At 40.6% G+C, this 17,473-nt stretch overlaps 1 protein-coding gene across 2 annotated transcripts in view; it reads left to right on the top strand.

The window, feature by feature from the left end:
• Positions 1 to 17,473, top strand: part of LOC137423207 (myoferlin) — a 213,775-nt gene that overhangs the window by 95,716 nt on the left and 100,586 nt on the right. For both annotated transcript variants that reach the window (XM_068110102.2, XM_068110103.2), the window contains exons 25-33: positions 159 to 290; positions 2,384 to 2,547; positions 5,381 to 5,495; positions 12,546 to 12,648; positions 12,775 to 12,914; positions 13,148 to 13,315; positions 14,732 to 14,816; positions 16,304 to 16,381; positions 16,497 to 16,678. In XM_068110102.2, coding sequence (XP_067966203.2) covers positions 159 to 290; positions 2,384 to 2,547; positions 5,381 to 5,495; positions 12,546 to 12,648; positions 12,775 to 12,914; positions 13,148 to 13,315; positions 14,732 to 14,816; positions 16,304 to 16,381; positions 16,497 to 16,678 — 1,167 coding nt within the window. The remainder of the gene's footprint in view (positions 1 to 158; positions 291 to 2,383; positions 2,548 to 5,380; positions 5,496 to 12,545; positions 12,649 to 12,774; positions 12,915 to 13,147; positions 13,316 to 14,731; positions 14,817 to 16,303; positions 16,382 to 16,496; positions 16,679 to 17,473) is intronic.

Genomic DNA, 17,473 nt, shown 5'->3' on the forward strand with positions numbered 1-17,473 from the left:
TCGGCCCATGGCATGTACACCAACCACGAAATGTGAAAAACCTTTGCGTAAAGTGTGGAAATACTGCTTGACAGTATGGAGAGAGGTTTAAATGATATTTTTCCAATGAGGATACACCTCCACCACTACCCCCATTTTTCTATCCTTTTCTTTGACAGCCACTCCCTGATGAAAAGAAAAAAGACAAGGTCCCTGCTCAACTTCGGGTGCGCTTCTGGCTTGGTCTTGCCTCCGAGGAAAAGAAGATAAACGAAGCAACCGAAGGAAAACTTGCAGTCTTCGTTGAGACGGTAAAGACTTATTTCTGTGATTTTTCTATTGTAATTTATTTGTTGTAAAATATTTTCTTTTTGCAATGACATGCTTCTACAAAACAAATTTCTATAAACTATTTAGTCTTTCACTTGTCAAACCTAGCTACGAACTTAATTATTTTTCAGCATAGTCAACTGTAACTAGAGATGGTGATCATTGGTGTTCTTGATAGACCTAGATGGTATTCATAGAAAACTTACCCTGCGCAGTCAACTTGGTGTGAGCCAACTCTTCTGTTTTTGAAGGTTTTTTTTTCTTTCTTTCTTTGATCCAAGATGGCTGCCAGACCATGTGAGCGATGACATCATAAATTTATATTCTCCAATATAATTGTTGCATAGATCATGCTCAACAAATTTCAAACTGATCAGACTGAACATTGTCCCTCTCGAATTATGATGTCAGAATTATGGCACCAATGACGTCATCAACAATACTTATTCCACTTTTAGAGTTTTTTACAATGAGCCACGTTTAATTTTTTTCCTTGGAGATATAGAGGTGCAACGTTTTTCGGATTTTTCAAGATGGTGCCTGTACAATGTAACCTATGACGTCATAATTATAAATAAAAATTACACAGGTGGAGGCACTCCTATGGTAAAATGTTGTCAATTGGCCAAACGGTTGCCGAGAAAATGAATTTTTTTAATGCACACGCTACATGTACGCACATACGTACGCAACCAAATGCCTAAACCTGCTTTTCGATTGGCGAGCACAGGGTAATGATGAAACATGCTTGTTACGCCTCCGCCCAAGAAGTTGTCAGAGGCATTATGTTTTTGGTTTGTCCGACCGTCTGTCCGTGCATCTGTGATAGGTTTTCATTGCCACGATAACTTATCAGCTGAAGGGATCCAAGTCAAACTTGGTACATGCATGTATAATGATGTAAAGATGAACTGATTAGATTAAGGGGTCAAAAGGTCTGACGTCACTTTTAGTAAAATTTCTGTTACTATGCTAAGTTGTGAACCAATGATTCACCAAACATGGTATAAGTACTGTGTATATGTTATGATTCAAAGGTGAAGTGATTAGATTTTGACATCTTTGTCAGATAAAAATGTTATCGGGGAAGGGATTTGAACTAAAGTAAGTGCATGTACCATGATATGTGCAGATTAGATAGGAGTTCAAAGGTTTTGATTAGATAGGAAAGTTAAAGTTAGATAGGAAAATTAGATAGGAAAGTTATTTGATAAAGGTTTTTGAAGTTAGAGAACACAAGAAGAAAAAGACATAAAATGTCATGGCCGCCTCCGTGGTTTTAGTAATTTTGCTTTACGGAATTAGAGGCCACCAGTCGGCCATCTTTTGTCAGATGACCAAACAAAGTCTTCTGCTTATGTATACTCATGTGTTGTCTTTGTGCCAAGTTTGAAGAAAATCAGTCTATGAATGTCTGAGAAGTGGATGGGGCCACATTTAAGTCACAAACTGGCCGCCAGTCGGCCATCTTGGATCTGATATTGAAAAGAAATGACGTGCATATGTAAGCCATCATTCTATGATCTGTTTGCCAAATTTCTACAAAATCGTTAAATGCATGTCAGAGGAATGATTGAGGACGTGGTCAATATCAGGTTTTTTCACCGTAAATGGGTGCCAGTCGGCCATATTGGATCTGATCTTGACAAACAAATGATGTGCATATGTATCATATCATTCATTATCTGTGTACCAAATTTGAACAAAATCAGTAAATGCATGTCCAAGGAATGGTTGAGGATGTGGTCAATATTGGGTTTTTTACAACTAAAATGGCCGCCATTTGGCCATCTTTGATTGCATCGTGAAACAAAATGATGAGCATATGCATACCATCATGTTTTGTCTTTTTGCCAAGTATGAACAAAATTGGTCCTTAAATCTACGAGATATGGTTGCGGACGCACGAACAGATGGACAAGACCAAATCCATAAGCCCCCGTTTCAGACCAAGTCCAACGGGGGCTAACAAAGACGATGTGTGTGGAGGCATATCGATTGACGTCGCAACGTCGAATTATGTCGTTATTTTTGTTGCAGCAAGTAAGCTCTAACTTGTGCATTTCTTCCACAGTACGAGAATCAATTCAAGCTATTTGGCAGCTGGGGCACCAAGGGTTTGACCGGCTGCCCCAAGTGGTCAGATGTCACCGGGAAGATCAAGTTGAAGAAGGAAAGTTTTATGCCCCCTCGTGGGTGGCGTTGGGATCTCGATTGGCAAATAGACCCTGAGAAAAAGTAAGAAATGTATTTGTTCTTATTTTGCAAAGATGACAACTATACACAGAAATCTATATTTCTGAAGGTCTGTTCTTTTTATTTTGTTTATTTATTCGCTTAATACCATCTACAAAGCAATTTCTGATTGGCAAAATCAACAAATGTGCATAAACCAAAAATTTTTAACTGCCTCAAAATTATCTGAATGTTGTGAATAAGAATGATTATTATGATTTATGATGCTCTTTAGACAGAGTTGGTGCTGCCAAAGCAGTTTCTTTCCCAATGCAGTTTCTTTCCCAGTAATGTGTGCTTTGCCATTGACTTCCCAGTGGTAATTATGCCAGGAATTTGGGATTTGGCCAGGGCACCACCGATAGCTCCCCTCGTCTGCATTAAGGACACCATTGGATCTTTAACATCTCCCAACTAATGGTGGTAGATTGGAAGCAGAGTTTAACGTCCATTTAGGGGAGGACACACATTGATGCTTTCTCCTGCCTGCCAAGCACCGCCAACGAAGTATCCAGAGGTTTTGTGTTTTTGGTTTGTCCGACCGTCTGTCCGGCCATCCGTGATGGGTTTTCATTCCCGTGATAACTTAAGAATGGCTGAAGGGAACCAAGTCCAACTTGGTGCAAGTATGTGTAATGATGTAAAGATAAACGGATTAGGTTATGGGACAAAGAGGTCAAAGCTCATGTTAGGTAAAAATCCTGTTACCATTTCTCCCCCCCCCCCCCCACCCCACTTCCCCTTCCCACGCCTCCTGCCCCCAAGCCCTCTCCCTCCCACACTTCTCCCTGCTCTCAAATGTTGTGGTTGTGTGCTTCCCCTTCTCTCCCCATCTTGTCTTCCGCTCCCTCTTTTTGTATATTTTGTTTGTCTGGTTGATTTGTTTGTGAAATAAATGTTAGCTCTTTCACGAGCCTCGATTCAGTATACAAAAAAAACAAAAAACTTGTGAACAAGTGATGGGATTTTGACCAAATTTGGTATAGGTATTTATTATTATGCGAAGATGAACTGATTACAATTTGGCATGAACGGTCAGAGGTCATGACAGGTAAAAATGTGATACTTGAGAACAGCTGAAGTGATTTAAATCAAATTTGGTGCAAGTATGTATAATGTAGTAATGTGGGCGGACGCAATATCGTCCAACGTCGTGATGTCGATGAGTGCCGTTCTATTATTTTTTTTTCCTTCACCTTTAATCTCGGCATGTCTAACTGAAAGCAGGTGTTTTGTAACGTTTGAAGTTCTGTTGATCTGACCAGCATAGTTCATGTTGTGCAGAGCAAAATAAATCGGGTTGCCCAATTTGTCACAGCACTGATTTCATTTACTGTTTACCATCAAAGTGCAACGAAGGGAGACCAAGTCTGTCCATCTGTCTACGCACACCAGTTTATGATCGAGGAACAACTTTATTTCAATTGAATGTTACATTTTGAACACTAACTGGAAAACGAGCCTGTAGTTTAGGACTATTTTGGCTCTGAATTCATCCTGATTGCACAAACATTTACTGTTTACCATCAACGTGCAACGAAGGGAGACCAAGACAGCAATCTGGTGGTCAGGTGCATCTGTGCAAAAAAACATTAAGCCGAAACTGTGTGGCTTGCACCTTGTTTAAATGTGACCTCACAAGAAAGCAATTACCGCTGTTGCTCAGGGCTTTCATGTGAAAGGGATAATAGTGATGTGTTCATCTTGCTTCCTTGGTTTCCTATTGTGCTCCTCAAAATGTATCTTTTGTTTTGGAACTTGAAGTATTGAACCTTTCAAGACCACCCAAGGTGTGTGCATTGCACATATTTACCCTTGCCCGAGGAGAGGGTATTGCATTTGAGTCCGTTTGTTTTTCTGTCTGTCTGTCTCTGTTTGTTTGTTTGTTTGCACCGAATAAACATGATTTTCTCTGCAACCGTTTGGTCCGATTGACAGGAAATTTTCACCATGGGTGCAATTTTTTATGATGAATATGACGTCATCGGTCATGTGGTATGGGTGCCATTTTGGAAAAACCAAAAAAAATTGCACCTCTATACCTCTGAAAGCGCTGCATAGAAAACATTGAGGTGGCTCATTGTAAAGAACTCTCCATGGGGAATAAAACATGTTAATGATGTTATTTATAGATGCTTCCATTATGACGTCATAATTCGACAAGTACAAAACTTAATCCGATCAAGATGAAATTTTTGAGCATCATCTAGGGATAAATTGCTGGGAAGAAAAAAATAATGACCTCTTCGATTACGTGGTTCGGCCGCCATATTTGTTTTAACACAAAAGTCTTAAAACCACTGAAAACACGTCCTGGCGATTTTCTGCAATCTCTGATTGCTCTTTCTAGTTAAAAATGCTAGAACATTCTTCCTGGGAGGTAATGAGAGTTGCCAGTGCACCACTACCATCAGAAAATCCTCAAACACTACATCTTATATTTGCTATCCTTAATATAATAACCTCCCCATTACCTCACTCCCTCCATTTTGATGTTGATGTGTTTTCTTCCCTTTTCCCATTCATTCATGTACAGTGCATGATGCTTCCCTCATGAAGAGCGGAGATGTAATCATACAACCCTGCCCCCATGGGGAAAAGGAGTTGGTGGTGGAGCTATAATCCACACTTTTTATACTCTCATTCCTCCCCACAACCTACACTTTTCAACAGTACTTTGCTGCTGTGAATTTCTGATGTAAATGGTTTATATTAAATATGGACAATATAGAGGCCATCCCATACTCCTCGTTTGAATTGAGGATTGCTTTTTCTAATGCTCGTTTATTATTATGGAATTCTGACCCTGCTTTTTATCTTTGTGTGCCATCCACAGCATGCTGCTTGATGCAGATGCAGGTCATAAGTCCTATGTGGATGAGATATACATGAATGAAGAGCGAAGTCCTGATGGTACCTGGGGTCCTGCTTCCGTGGAAAACACCAATGTTGTGCGTATTTTCATTTGCGTGCATATGTACGAAAACTGTTTTTCAAGTTTTCTTGGAATGCTTTGTATTTTGAAAATGGAATAAAACGTTTTTTTATGTAAGTATGCTGTTCCCAAGCTTGAGTAAGTACTGGATGGGTTTTTTATTACCTGAAAAAAATGTTTTGCGTTTATTACCCCACGCATGTAAAAATCAAACCGCGGGGTTAAGCAATTTGTTCACTTCTGTCTGTCCGTCTGTCTACACACAACAGTTTATGATCGAGGAACAACTTTATTTCAATTGAATGTTACATTTTGAACACTAACTGGAAAACGAGCCTGTAGTTTAGGACTATTTTGGCTCTGAATTCATCCTGATTGCACAAGCACAGAGTTGAGTGAGATCATTTTTTTACAGTGTGCCTGCCTGCCTGGCAGTCAAACACAATAGAAAATAATTCCAAACAGGGAATTGCTGTTTTTAAGGATGTCATAAAGGACACAAACAATCGTCATGAAGAACTAATTTGGTATAGAACGGCACTCGTTTAAGCGCATACCTCCACCAGGCTGAAGTTTGTTTTGTATGCCACCGATAGGCCGGATCTGGATTCGGACATGAACCAAAATCTAATCGGCTTGTTCTTGTCACCTAACCAACTTGTCCACCTAGTTTAATCATAACTTGTCCATAACTTTTTAAATATCGCTTTTCGCCTGATCCCTCAATGGTGAAGAACCACTCCAAAATTAAATAATTATCATATCTGAATCCATATTCAGATCTTCACCAAAATCAAATTGACTCGTCCTTGTCACACACCCAATCGATCCACCAAGTTTCGTTCGAATCCATCCACAACTTTTTGAGATATCTTGTTCACAGACAGACAGACAGACAAACAGACAGACAGGGGTGAAAACATGACCTCGATCCACCTTTGGTGGCGGAGGTAATAAGGTGGTGTATAAGACACTGCCTCTACACTGGTAGACGTCCTGAATTATTTTTTCTACGACCTTTGAAATCTTTCTTTTATTTAAATTGAATTATATGCTTGAACACGTGAGAACACAAATGGCCTTATTGGCACTTTCAAAACCCCCCCATTTAGCAGCACTTGGACATGTTGTATAAGACGGTGTGTATGACTGCATCAACAGAGCTAAACTTACATAATTTTTTTAATACGATCTTTAATATCATTATTTTATTTTAGTTGAATTATACATTTATTTGGACACTGTTGGGTTAGGTGTTCTATAAACTATCAAGTTCAGTTCTGAATGGAGTAGCAAATGTTCTTTCATCAAAAACTATTTTGACAAAATTGCTTTTGTCATGTGGTCACCTTCAACAGGCATTGTGCGTTGGCCCAATAATGTATTGAAGCAAAGAATAATTTGTAATAAATGCGTGCATGTTTGTATCGAGGTTTGGTGCCAATTTCCAACTGCCTTGGATTTACTCACGCCATTGTTATAATACACAAATAACGAACCCGAACCCGCATACCAGGCCAACACAGATGGCGAGAACAGGCTTAACAACAAAGAGCAATCGGAGATTGCAGACCCTCGCCTGGACGTGTTTACAGTGGTTTTTAAGGCTTTTGTGTTCAAACAAATATGGCGGCCGAACCACGTGACCAATGATAGCATTTTTTGTTTCTCCACCAATTTATCCATAGATGACGCTCAATAAATTTCATCTTGATCAGATGAAGTTTTGTACTTGTCGAATTATGGCGTCATAATGGAGGCACCTATGACATGACATCATCATTAACATGTTATGCTGCATGTGGAGTTCTTTACAATTAGCCATGTCAATTTTTTCTATGCAGCACTTTTGGAGATATAGAGGTGCAAGATCATAGGTCACGTGGTACGGGCCTATGACCTCTATATTTCAGAGATATAGAGGACATAGGCCTGTACCACATGACATATGACGTTGTAATTCTCATAAAAAATATACAGGAGGAGGTGCACCTATGGTGTCCTATGGTGAACATTTGCTATCGATCGGACAAACAGTTGCAGAGAAAATCATATTTATTCTGTGCGCACAAACAGACAGAGATAAACGGAGATAAACAGAGACAGACAGACAGACAAACGTACTCAAATGCAATACCCTCTCCTCTGGCAAGGGTAATAAAAAAGTGACTGGAAGACAGGGGAGAGAGAAAAACACATTTCATTTAATTCACGATACACTTCACATTAATTCACTTCACATCATCAATTCAAATTAATTCACTTCATAATAATCCCCATGTGCCCATGATATCTCACACGGCATCACGTCACATGTTCATCATATGGTATCTCGCATAGTAATTCACATCAACACAACAACACAACAGGCATTTTAAGGCCATTTTCCCTGCGAGAGCGGGGGTTAGCCATAGTAATTCACATCGTGTTATCTTATCTAGTCACACCAGAGATAGTTAAGGCAGCAGATAAATAATGAGACCAAAAAGCCTTCTCCACCATGCTATGCTCTCCTCGAAGCTGTCTATCCTGGGTTTGAATCCCAACCCAGCTATAAACTGTCATCCTGGTGTTTTACAGGCAGGGTGATTAATCGATGCATGTGCCATCCCTCGGATGGACGTTAAACTAGGTGTCCCATCTGATGGCATTAGTCGGTGGATGTTAAAGACACCACAGTGTCCTTTGCAAAGAGTAAGCGAGCTATTGCGGCACCATGAACAAATTCCAAATTCTTGCTTTAATCACTGCTGGGAAAGCAATGGCAAACCATCGAGTATAAAACTTCTTCAGGAAGCTGCTTTGGTGTCACCGATGCTCTGTGAAGAGAGAGACAGAGAGAGACAGAGAGAGACAGAGAGAGACAGAGAGAGACAGAGAGAGACAGAGAGACACAGAGAGACAGAGACACAGAGAGAGACAGAAAGAGAGTGTGAGAGTGTGTGTGAGAGACACAGAGAGACAGAGAGAGAGACACAGAGAGACAGAGACAGAGAGAGACAGAGAGAGAGACACAGAGAGACACAGAGAGACAGAGAGAGACAGAAAGAGAGTGTGAGAGTGTGTGTGAGAGACACAGAGAGACAGAGAAAGAGTGTGAGAGACACAGAGTGTGTGTGAGAGACAGAGAGAGACAGACAGAGAGAGTGTGTGAGAGACAGAGAGTGTGTGTGAGAGACAGAGAGAGAGTGAGAGACAGAGAGAGAGTGAGAGACAGAGAGAGAGAGAGAGTGTGAGAGACAGAGAGAGTGTGAGAGACAGAGAGAGTGTGAGAGACAGAGAGAGTGTGAGAGACAGAGAGAGAGAGTGTGAGAGACAGAGAGAGAGAGTGTGAGAGACAGAGAGAGAGAGTGTGAGAGACAGAGAGAGAGAGTGTGAGAGACAGAGAGAGAGAGAGAGTGTGAGAGACAGAGAGAGAGAGAGAGTGTGAGAGACAGAGAGAGAGAGAGAGTGTGAGAGACAGAGAGAGAGTGTGAGAGACAGAGAGAGAGAGTGTGAGAGACAGAGAGACAGAGAGAGTGTGAGAGACAGAGAGACAGAGAGAGTGTGAGAGACAGAGAGACAGAGAGAGTGTGAGAGGCAGAGAGACAGAGAGAGTGTGAGAGACAGAGAGACAGACACAGAGACTGTGAGAGACAGAGAGAGTGTGAGAGACAGAGAGAGAGAGTGTGAGAGACAGAGAGAGAGAGTGTGAGAGACAGAGAGAGAGAGAGTGTGAGAGACAGAGAGAGAGAGAGTGTGAGAGACAGAGAGAGAGAGAGTGTGAGAGACAGAGAGAGAGAGAGAGTGTGAGAGACAGAGAGAGAGAGAGTGTGAGAGACAGAGAGAGAGAGAGAGTGTGAGAGACAGAGAGAGAGAGAGTGTGAGAGACAGAGAGAGAGAGAGTGTGAGAGACAGAGAGAGAGAGTGTGAGAGACAGAGAGAGAGAGTGTGAGAGACAGAGAGAGAGAGTGTGAGAGACAGAGAGAGAGAGTGTGAGAGACAGAGAGAGAGAGTGTGAGAGACAGAGAGAGAGAGTGTGAGAGACAGAGAGACAGAGAGACAGAGAGAGTGTGAGAGGCAGAGAGACAGAGAGAGTGTGAGAGACAGAGAGACAGACACAGAGAGTGTGAGAGACAGAGAGACAGACACAGAGAGTGTGAGAGACAGAGAGACAGACACAGAGAGTGTGAGAGACAGAGAGACAGACACAGAGAGTGTGAGAGGCAGAGAGACAGAGAGAGTGTGAGAGACAGAGAGACAGACACAGAGAGTGTGAGAGACAGAGAGACAGACACAGAGTGTCAGAGACAGAGAGACAGACACAGAGAGTGTGAGAGACAGAGAGACAGACACAGAGAGTGTGAGAGACAGAGAGACAGACACACAGAGAGAGAGAGAGACAGACACACACACAGACAGACTTTTTTATTATAAAAATACATGTTTGCCAGTCGGTGAAGATATTATTCAATAAAAGCACAGAAAAGAAAATAACACGAAAGGAAAGGAATTTGAAACCATACAATGAAATAGAAAAGAAAAAACAAAAAACCTGACCCCACACGAATTCATTCCAAACGAACCTACATATATATATATATATATATATATATATATATATATATCATTAATTCATTCTCATGCACCATGCAGATCCCATCAAAACACCAAATGTTCATAAACTCATCAATACTTTTCTTTCTTTCAGAAACACAAAATTCAAGTTTGAGTCTTGAAGATATCAAGGCATTGAAAAAGAACAAGACATCACATTGCCCAATCGGCTTTCCTTTCAGTTTTTCCTTCCTCGATAAATAAATTGCCATTTTCGCCGTGGCCACCAAAAACAAAAACAACATATGTACATGTTCTTTCATATCATTGAAGCCAAAAAGAAATGATCGCAGAGAAAAAGTGATCTTCATTTTTCCAGACATGTGGTTAAGCCATTGAAATAAAGGCACAAGCCTTGCACAATCAACGTACGCATGGAACACATCCTCTGTGCAAACGCAGAACGGGCAACACGTAGATGTGGGCGCGAAATGACTCACTAATTTATTAGACGGGATGATCCAGTGTATCATTCGCCACTGGAGATCACCTGTCCTTTTGCTTTCCAGCTTACTGTACATTGATTCCCATGCAGGCTCAGCTGGGAGTCCTTCTGGCATTAGCCCTATCCACCTGACCACTCCATTTAATGGAGAGTTCCCAAGCAGAACTGTAGTACATAAACGATACAGGTCTTTCCTACTACATTTCTGAAAAAATGTTTTGTCCTTCACCAATTGGGGGTATGTCTCTGTGACTAAGTTGTACAAATAAACCAGGAAATCACCAGTCATTGGATGTCACCAAAACTTCCTGGGTCCATCTTAGTCCACGTTGAAAGCTTCTTTTTTTCTTCTTTTTTTTTACTATTTCTTTCAGGACTCTTCCAATTATTCTATTTGACCATATTCCAGTCATATCAGCTATCTCCTGCACAGGCTTTCCACTCCTCCCCCCCCCCCCCCCCCCCCAGAATCATGGCAGAGGTGCAATACTTTGATTATGCCAGCTGTAATAAAGTGTTTATAAAAGTCTCCGCTTCTTGGAATTGCAGGAAAAAGCGGGTTGTAAAAAAAGGGGATCTTCCACCAACATGTTTGTAGCATAGGTTTCCTGATGGCGACTAATCGAAAGGCTTTGCCAGTTTGTTCAGAAGGCTCTGATAGAATGATGGTAGATGATATGTGTCAGGATGTTGGAGTTGGATTAAGAACCGTATCTGCGCCCACTTGCTTTTTGCAACATGTGATAGGCCAGAAGTCGGCTTGGCAGTCGTTTCTTGTACATCAACTGCTGTATGGTGCAAAGCCGAAAAGCCATGATACGACTTTTATGTCTACAAGTCCTTGGCCACCTTCAGACAAGGGGCAACATATAACTTTTGGTAGTTACCAATGGTGACCACTACAAAAAAATCCACCAGTAGCCTCTGCACTGCAGAGAGAGACGGAGACGGAGACGGAGACGGAGACGGAGACGGAGACGGAGACGGAGACGGAGACGGAGGGGCTTCAGACAAATTACTGAAGGGAAGGGCCGCATTTAGTCTGCTTTGAACATTTAATCTAATTCAACGCATCAGTAGACTTCATCGCAAAGCCGATTTGTATCTATTTTACGTTTATTTCAATTGTCATGCGTTTATTTTAGGCACTGCTCACCTTTCTTTATATATTTTAAAGCCTAGGAAAATAACCCTTTTATTCCTGTAGGATTTTTTTTTTTTTAACTATCATGTTTTGAATATCACAGCATTTTCCCGGAGCATAACCAGCGTGGTATTTAAGGGTTTAATGTATTGACCAAGTACTGCTAAACTGAAGGTTCTTGGAAGTGCAAACAAGGTGACTCATGTCAAATATATAATCCAATTGAAATAAAAGTTAAGGCTGTAGAAAAAGATTATATATACATATTTATTCGGAGGTATACTGCTGTTGATGCACCGTCTTTTACACCACCTTATTCATCACATTAATTTCGTTATTCTTGCCTGTTTTCTTGACATTTATGACATCCATAAAAACATTAAATTTCCTGTTTGGAATGATTTTCCATGTTGTTTGGCTGCCAGCTTGACAAACTGCCAGACAGACTGAAGCAATTGCTTTACACATGTGTGCTCGGACAGACTCCGTACAATTTGCCAAATTGAGAGTCAAAATACTGCGAAACTGCAAGTCCGTGTTCTGATTCCTGTTCCGATTTGTGATTTACATTGTTCAAAATTTATAATACAATTGAAATTCAGTAGTTCCATCATCATATAAATTGACTGATGGACAGACAGAGTGAACCATTGCTTATCCCACTTTGCGCTACGTGCATAGGGTAATTATAGTTGCCGTCGGTCATGCAAGACAGTACGCAACGAAGGTTGTGTTCTGGCTGTTTTGTACAGTTTTGTGAGTAGTAACAGACAAAATCAGCCCAAGTAATAAAAGAAAAAACATTTTTGCAACTTGTAAAAAAAAATCAGTTTTAAATCGACATTCTTTGCACAATCTTTACTTTTCTTTCAAACTCTTAGAAAGGAGATGCCACTGCCCCAATAAGTGAATTACCATGTCCACCTGGCTGGGTTGTGGTAAACGACTGGAATGTTGACTTGGATCGAGCTGTGGATGAAAGCGGTTTGTATACGGCTTGCACGTGACAACAGTATTTTTGAATAGGACAGCTCGTGCTGTGTGTCAAGTTTCTGATGGAGATGCAAAAACTTCAAGTTATGGTCTTTTCTGCCTTCCTAACGATTGCAGGTTGGGAGTATGGATCGATTATAGCTCCAGCAACTAAACCCAGCAGCTGGCAACCTGTGGAGAAAATGTACCACACGAACCGACGACAGCGGATGACCAGACAGCGTAAATCCAATATCGCACGAGACCAATACATGAAGGTGATCTATACAGCAATAATTCGATCTTTCTGTTGATCTTAATATCTTTTTGCTCTTTATGGTTTTGGGCAAGGAAAGAGAAAAACCTTTTTGAAGAGCAACAATGTTGCAAGTTGAAGTTTTCTACAAGTGTCTTTGCATTGCATTTTTTTTTTGGTTCTGGTTTGTAATTCGGTGTGGAATTACTCACCTGCCATATAATGGCATGACGTGTGACGTCATTGTTTGTCTAGCAAGTTGAAGATTCATCTGAAGGTTGGGAATATGCATCCCTCTTCGGCTGGAAGTTTCATGTGCAACAACGCAATGCAGACTCGTTTCGTCGGAGACGCTGGCGAAGACGAATGATGCCTGCGCAGCATGTTGGGGATGCAGCTGTATTTGCTCTCGAGGGATCTTTGGTGAGGAATCGTTGACAAATGTAAACCGTCTGTAATTATTGAAAATATGCCAAGTTTTTTGCAAGCTTTTGTTTTATAAAATGTATAAAAAGTTTTTGGCATCCAGTCTGAGTTGCTTATCCTTAAAAAAATACTTTTAGAAAGTTTCTAGCTTCCAAAGTAGCAGCACATTTTGGCTTTAAGTGGCTACTATAAGTCCACGGTTTCTAAAATTTTCTTAACCATATAGGATTGAGGTTGAACTCTTTACAAGGCATGAGATGAGTTAACTTTGGCATATTGCATTTAGACCAAGAAAGAGAAATCGGAGATTGTAGACCCTCACCAGGACTTGTTTTGGCTGGCGTATTTTGTGTGGCAAATACATGGAATGATGTACTAAATGAAATGTCGATGATTGCAAATTAAAGGTCTAAATGGTCTAATTGTACTGTGTAAGGGTCAAATGGTCTAAAGGTCGAAAGGTTAAAAAAGGCCTTGAAGGTCTTAAAATGTCGAAGGGGTCTAAAGGATCTTAAAATGTATAAAGTGACTGAGGGTCAAAAAGGCGTCTACATGGTATTAAAAGGTCTGACATGTGTGAAGGTCTAAAGGATCTAAGATAATCTAAAGGGTTTTGGAGGGCTAAATGTTCTAAAGGGTGCAACTTTGTCTATGGAGTTTTAGGGGTCTGTAGGATATTGGGGCTCTAAAGGGTCTTTGGGCCCTAAAGGGTCTTAGTAGGTCTTAAAGGTGATCAAGGATCTAAATGGTCTTAGGGGGTCTAAAAGGTCTTAGTGTTTGAAAGTGTCTTCAGAGTTTTCAATGGTTTTAGGGTTATAAAAGGTGTTCGGGTTCTGAAGGTGCTAAATAATTTGAGGGGTCTTAAATAATTTTAAGGATCTTAAAGAGTTTTAGGATTGTAAAGGGACTGAAGGGTTTTTGAGATCTCAGGATTCTAAAGGGTCTAATATAATTCATGCACATACTCACATTCTTAACAGACAGACAGATATGCCCAGATGCAATACCCTATCCTCTGGCGAGGATTATTGTGTGCATGACAAACTTTTCTGCATTTCCCAAAAAAAATTTAAGTAAAATCTTTACAATTGTTTCAAAACAAAGATTTACACAAATGCTCTCCTGGATTGTGAGACACTTGCTCTAATCACTGACCTTAAAACATGATTCAAAAAATATCAGTGATCAATACCTGCATACAGACAGACACACATTTTTTTACTCCCTGAGCAAACTAATGCACCTGTATTGTGATATCACATGTGGAATGAGCGTGCCTGTTCGCTTTTTGTGCAGCAGACAAATGATTATATGCTGATCGCCTCTCTTCCTCCTTTAAAATGATGGTAATATTACCAATAATCATGTACATAATTTTATAAAGTTTGGAAATTTTGTATTCTCATTTACCAGGTGGGGTTTGAGAAGGACGAAGACAGCGATGAAGAGTCATCTGCACAGGGAGCGAATGTTCCCATGGCGTCTTGCATTTTTGAAAGCAAGTTCAAAGCATTTTTGAACATATTAACATACCATTGCCATTAATGTCATTTCCAGCCCCACACTGCAACCGCGATTTACTACAGTCGGTGTGGTCATAGCCTCATGGATCGCTGATCCACGGAATACCCCGAGCGGTGTAAATACTCTGTTATCAAGGGTGTAAACGCCTGTTATGAAGAGAACAATTTGCTTTAACCTGGACTGCCAATAATTGTCCAAAAGGCCAAAACGGCTTTTATCTCAACACAAGATCTGCGACCAGGCGGATACATGTTCTAAAGAAATACACAAATATTAAAACATAAGACAATTTAAACCAGAACAATGTGACTGTCACCAATATGCCTCCACATAGTCCCACAATGGGTAGATGCCATCACTCTGCATATGTATGGGTAGGGGATCACGTTTGTGAAGTTTGTGTTGATCAGATAAGGTTCGTTTTTCTATCCAAGATGGCTGCCAAACCACGTGACCTGTAACGTCATCATTTTCAAACTATATGCCACAGTGCTGTTAGATATTTGTAAAATTTCGCATTGATAGGGTGAGCGGTTTCAGAGATATAATTATTCCATATTTTCCTTAAATCCAAAATGGCTGCCAAACCATGTGACCTATGATGTCATAAATTTTATATTTCAATACAAATAGGTCATAGATCATGCGCATGCAATTTCTGATTTTTAGGATAATGAATTAGATAAAAACATTTTTGGCTGGTATAGCACTTCACCTTTGATGTCATAATTATCATGCTTTTGTTCCCCTTTGGGAGTACTTGACAATGTGCCAAGTTTCAAATTTTTCCATTGAGCGGTTTCTGAGAATTTTTTTATTTGCTTTTAATCCAAGATGGCTGCCATATCATGTGACCTATGACGTCACAATTATTATTAAAACATTCTGCATGGGTGTCACTCCTACCCTGAACGTTTTGTCTCAATCGGACATATGGTTGCTGAGAAAAACGAGGTTTAGCCCGTACGTACGTAAGTACGTATGAACAGACAACCCGAAAACATAATGCCTCCGGCGACTGTCGGCAGAGGCATAACAAAGATCCTGAACAAAAGATAGACTAACCCTAACACTTAACATAACAGAGAATAAAAAGCCTTATGGCATCACGTTTATGCAATAGCTCATGGAGAAATTGGGCGAGATTGACGAGCAGCAGCTTGGTATGAAAAGTTCCAAGCAGCAACATTTTTCTCTGCAGTCGGAGGACATGGTGTGGGGCGAATCGTGCAGGCCTACAAGAGCTTTGCAATCCTACAGTGTCTGTCCTTCCCACCAATGACTGACTCTTAGCGGCAGCTTGTAGTCCTGTTCCTCTCACAGCCACCACATGCACAGAGTAGAAAAAACACGATATCCGTATGGTGGCCTATTCCTTCCAATGTCTGACACCCCCACCCCATGATCGTAACGACACGTTATCAGACATTAAGGTAACTGATTATTTTGCTCTTTACTTAGAACCTGAAAAATTCCATCTTCGCTGCTACATCTACCAAGGCCGACAGCTGATAGCCATGGATAATGAGAAACTTTCTGGTATGTTCTTTGAGCTAGAGTAGTTTTTTTTTCTTTGGATCAATGTCATTTTGCTCCGATCATCCAATCTCAGATTTCTAAGCACAGGTATTTTTCTTCCTTACCTAACCCAAAGATTGCTACTGTGTCGTTTCATTTTTGCACCGGGCAAAGAAAACTGAGGTTATCAAGTCAACACTGAATCCCACGTGGGACCAGACGCTCATCTTTCAAACAATTGACATCTTTGGAAGCCTCGATTCTCTGAAGAAAGACCCACCACAAGTGGTGGTGGAATTGTTTGACAAGGATGACATTGTAAGTTGTTAATCAAGTAACATGTGCCACATGTTGATTTGACAAAACCCGATGTCATCATAGTATTCTTCAAAGTTGCATTTCACTTTATAAATGAATTTATCAGCGATGTTAAAAAGTTCCTCGAAAGATCCTTCCGATGACAACGGCCAAAACTTCAAAATGAAAAAGACTGTTGATGTTACATTTGAGGTTCGTAACCGAATGCTCATTGGTGTAATTAATCGTGTAATTAATGTAATTAATCATTGGTGTAATCTTTCAGCAAAGATGAAAGAATGCTTTTAATATTGTGACTTAAAGGCATAGTGGTATTTTTTACTTTTTTTATTATTTTTTTGTATACAAGATCGAGGCTCGTGTAAGACTAACATCAATCACAAAAAACAACAACAAACGGACACACAAAACATACAATAAAGGGAGTGGGAACAATATGGGGAGAGAAGGGGAAGCACACAAGTACAACAGCAGAGAACGGACATCGGGAGATCTGTGGGAGGGAGAGGGCTTGGGGGAAGGAGGCATGGGAAGGTGGGGGGGGGGGGGTGGTGAAGTATAAAACACATGGACACTGCTAGAACTTCCAGGAAAGAAAGAAGTCGGTAGTTAAAAAAAAACAAAAAAAGTGGACCTGGGGTGAATTAGCGGGGGTAGAAAAGATTAAGGTTTTGGATGGGGAAGATAAGAGATGGTGGTGAACAGCTGTTTTAAAGACCTGGAGGGAGGGAGGCGTGAGATTGAAGAGAGTGTCGGAGTTTGTTCCAGAGGTGGGACAAATGAGGAATGAAAGAG

The sequence above is a fragment of the Myxine glutinosa genome, chromosome 3 (assembly GCF_964187855.1).
Source record: "Myxine glutinosa chromosome 3, kmMyxGlut1.1, whole genome shotgun sequence".
Lineage (NCBI taxonomy): Eukaryota > Metazoa > Chordata > Myxini > Myxiniformes > Myxinidae > Myxine > Myxine glutinosa.